General features: G+C 34.2%; 1 protein-coding gene across 1 annotated transcript; it reads left to right on the top strand.

The window, feature by feature from the left end:
- The first annotated feature begins 1215 nt into the window (after positions 1 to 1215).
- LOC149214357 (clavaminate synthase-like protein At3g21360) lies at positions 1216 to 3045 on the top strand. The gene is made up of 3 exons (XM_089390889.1): positions 1216 to 1543; positions 1851 to 2104; positions 2556 to 3045. Exons 1-3 carry the CDS (start codon positions 1346 to 1348, stop codon positions 2908 to 2910), a joined length of 807 nt encoding a protein of 268 aa, XP_089247015.1. The 5' UTR covers positions 1216 to 1345; the 3' UTR covers positions 2911 to 3045.
- Positions 3046 to 4355: the final 1310 nt, after the last annotated feature.

Genomic DNA, 4355 nt, shown 5'->3' with positions numbered 1-4355 from the left:
AAATTATAGTTGTTAAACTTCAAAATTTTAGGTGTCTTAGATGTTTTTGAAATTTTTTTGCCTGAATTCTGACCACTTTCAACTATCAGAACAATTCCTCCACCTCAATAAATGACTCCATAACAATTTCTTCTATCTATATTCTACTTTTTTAAAATTTAAAAACATAGACAAAGTCCACCTGTCACTCTATCTTCTTATTACCAAATAGGCTGACAGTGACTCCAGGGTCCCACTATTCTCTCTGAAGCTACAAATAGGTCAACACCGAAGCCCGAGAGACCACATTGAAGCTCCGATGTCACTGAACACCGACACTTTTGAAGTTTCGAAATCACCGACATGTGAGAGACCACTTTGAAGATCGGAATTCGCTGACACCTGAGAGACCACCTTGAAGTTCCCCACTCATGGACGCCTACGTCTCAGAAGTTATCTTTTGTTTAATTGCCAATTTCAAGAATATTTGGAAACCAGATGAATAGATGTCAATTTTTTTTATTTCACTTTAGTAAGAATATTTGGGAACAACAGTAATGGACACAATTGATGTAATTGCTCTATGTTTGGAATCTGGCCCAAACATGTAGTCAGGACCCAAATATGTAGTCGTACATTGATACCTTCACTCTGTCATTGTTTAATTATTAAACGTTTTGGAAATTTTAGTTGGAATTGGTTGATTTTCTTTTTAAATTTTGATTTGGGTGGTTTAAAATGAATTTTTGATTACAGATATAAATTCAGTACTATATGAAAGACTACTCAAATGTGTAATTCCAACCTAAATTTATAATTCCGATAAATTAGACAGAAAATTGAATAAAAAATTCCTTCAAAATATCGAAACTCTTACTCTTATCTATCAGATTCCAAAATATTTAGTCACCTAACCGCTCACTAGGAAAACCACTCTGAAAATCCAAATTCACCGACATCTCCGTCCCTCAGTCTCACTGAAGCTCAGATTACACCGACGCCGACAACGAAGACTGCATCAATGACGGCCAGTAAAAAGTATATGGAGAATTTTTGTGCAAATATGAAGATCCCAACCGATATCGCAAAGGAATGACGGTCTACATGACGTACACAACCTTGTCTTGCTGTATTGTCCCCTTCTAGAAAAGCCCGTTCTGCCTCCACGTACACAACCATACACGCTTTCTTGGAAGGCCGAACAGCAGAGCAGAAGATTGTTGGAGGAATATCAGATGAAAAAAGATTATTTCCCAAAGTTCTGCTCCCTGCTCACCAAAGCGTCGGTTCTCAGCATCACACAGGAGTGATTGCAGGTATAACCCAGACAATACGTAACAACAGAGAATGGATAGAACGGGAGCTCATGGAACACAGCGCTCTGCTCTTCAGAGGATTCCCTCTCAGATCAGCCGCTGATTTCAGTTCATTTGTGGAAGCGTTTGGATGGGAAGAGCAACCGTATATGGGCTTTGCTCCCAGAGCAAAGGTGGAGGACAGAGTCTACACAGCCAACGAAGCTCCTTTGCACGAGCAGATAGAGTTCCACCATGAAATGGCCCTGGTAAGTCATGGGCTAATATTTCAGTTTGAATTTTCTTGTGTAATTTTGTGTTTTTAAAAGTATATTTATGGATGGTATTTCTAGTAGTTTTGCAGAACAATTTCTCATAATTTTATAAGGTTTCTACATATTAAATAGATATCTGACCTGCTCAAATTTTACAATATACTCAAAATCTATAATTGAATCTACAATCAAGTTCTGGAGTATACTCAAAATCCAACTTAAGTTTAGATACACTCAATATACTTACCCATAAAAACAAAGTATTGATTATCTGCCATACTTGTGTTATGTTAATTTGCAGATGAAAACGTGGCCATCGAAGTTATTTTTCTTTTGTGAAACTGCACCTCCAGAGGGTGGACAGACTTCCATAGTTCTCAGCCAAAGCATTCCGCAGCGAATGGAAGACAGGATGCCTGAATTTGTAAGGAGATTGAAGAAGCTAGGGTTAATGTTTAAAATAACTACTCCAGCCCAAAATACAAGGGCTTCCTTCATAGCCAAAAATTGGCAGTCTGCTTTGGGAACGAACGACCCAAGTGAAGCAAAGAAGAGGTGGGTGTCGGTGGAATGGAATATTTTAAAATTGAATGTATAGAAATAAATTTTATGAATGTTTTAAAACTTGATAGATAGGAGGTTGCCTTTTGACTTCACTCTAGTGTATGTAGTTAAATTAGTTTTTGGGATTTTTTGAAATTTAATAAATAGAATTAGATTTTGAAAATATTTTAACATTTGATGAATTATTCACTTTCTGACCTCACTTAGATATATCTAATTTTAAAATATTCTTGAAATCTATAGAAACAATAACGATAACTTTGTAAAACTATTATTAAATACAATATACTCATAATTTCTATAACCATGAGCTTACAATTTTGTTAATCTAGAGGCCTATGGGCATGTTTTAGTGATGCATTGTTTACATTCAGAAGACTATTACAAATAGCTAAACAAAATTCAGAATTCATGGTTTGACATGTGAATGGACGATGAGCAGAGCTGCAGAAGTGATGGGTTGTTCAAGTTTCGAATGCAACGAAGATGGATCAGCAGAGTTCGTGTTCGGCCCCCTCGAAGCTATTAGAACATTTGAGGGATACAGAGGGAGGAAAGTCTGGTTTAATACCATAGGCGGCTATGGCGAAAGAAGCAAAAACCAGCGGCTGGGTTTGGGCGATGGAAGTGATATCCCTAGTGAAGCAGTGGAGGCATTGAAGGGCATACTTGATGAGGAGTGTGTAGATTTCACGTGGCAGGAAGGAGATGTGTTGTTGTTGGACAACCTGACTGTTCAGCATGGAAGAAGGCCCTCAGAGCCCCCACGTCGTGTCCTCGTCGCCATGTGCAAATAGAATATATTCTGCATCTTCCAATCAATGTATTCCTTGGCAATCAATAACTACCTTCCATTCTGCATTGATTCATAGATATTTTGGACCATCCATTGTGATAATAAGGTTAGGATGTGTCTGACCATCCAGGGAAAACTGTCAGATCTGATTCATAATGTCATGTTGTTGATGAATATTTATGGAGAAGAAGCAGTGTCCCCTTTGAATTCTCCATGTGTATGTTTGTTGGTTTGTGTTGAATGGTCCTTCCATTTTTCAGTGTGTGGAGAGCCATATTCTATGTTATAAGTTTATAAGTTTTGGGAATTTCTTTTGTTTAACTTATAAGATTTTGTAAACATTTATTGGAATCACAAGAGTTTTGAACTTTTCCTAATGCTGGTGATCTAAAGATTTCGCAGACTGTTGAATCAGTATATGCAGTGAAAAACTCATTTTATATAGTAAAGGTCAAGATTTGACTATAAAAAATGAGCAGTGTTTCGACAAAAAAAACTCCAAAACATATAATAATTAAAAATGTTTTTGAGGAAATAAAAAAGGTGTACTTTCTTGTTTTAACATTGATGATCAAGAAGGAAATAAGGATTATATCTGATTTGATGGTTAAGAGAGAATCCACAACTAAATTTGGAATGGTGTGTATGATCTTTTATGAAAATAAACAATGTATAATTTCCTTATTTAATATTGAGAGATAAAGTTATATTTTAAGTTGAAAGGTTATTATTATTTGATTATTTTATATTAATAAATAAAAATTTGTTGGAATCAGAAGAGTTTTGAACTTTTCATAATTCTGGTGATACAAAGATTTTTCAAACTCTTGAATTAGTATATGCACTGAAAAACTCATTTTAAACAATAAAGATCCAGATTTGATAAAAAAAAATTAGAAAAAACTCCAAAAGATATAACAATTAAAAATGCTTTTGAGCAAATAAAAGAAGTGTACTTTATTGTTTTAACATTGATGATTAAGAAGGAAATAAGGATTATATTTGAGTTGATGGTTAAGAGAGAATCCACAACTAAATTTGGAATGGTGTGTATGATATTTTATGAAAATAAACCATGCATAATTTCCTTATTTAATATTGAGAGATAAAGTTATATTTTAAGTTGAAAGGTTATTATTATTTAATTATTTTATATTAATAATAGTTAATGTGAATTATGATAGAAATAATGTTAGAAAGTGGGGAGTTTCATATCATTGGGAAAGGTTTAATTTCCATGAAGGTTTAGCAAAGAGTCATGAGGACACTTCCACGAAGTTGTTAAATAGTTTTTTATTGTTTTAATAACATAAGAGTAATAGATACTTTTTCATTGAGTTCTAATTTGTCTGTACACAACACAACTAGAGTTTATTGTTTTAATAACATAAGAGTAATAAATATTTTGTCATTGATTTCAAATTTGTGTGTACACAACACAACTAG

Source organism: Pinus tabuliformis, chromosome 1_1, assembly GCF_031772625.1.
Source record: "Pinus tabuliformis cultivar Carrire ecotype Pingquan chromosome 1_1, CPIR1, whole genome shotgun sequence".
In the NCBI taxonomy this organism is placed as follows: Eukaryota; Viridiplantae; Streptophyta; class Pinopsida; order Pinales; family Pinaceae; genus Pinus; species Pinus tabuliformis.
The sequence above is the reverse complement of the archived record's forward strand: the minus strand, read 5'-3'. Positions and strand labels throughout refer to the sequence as shown.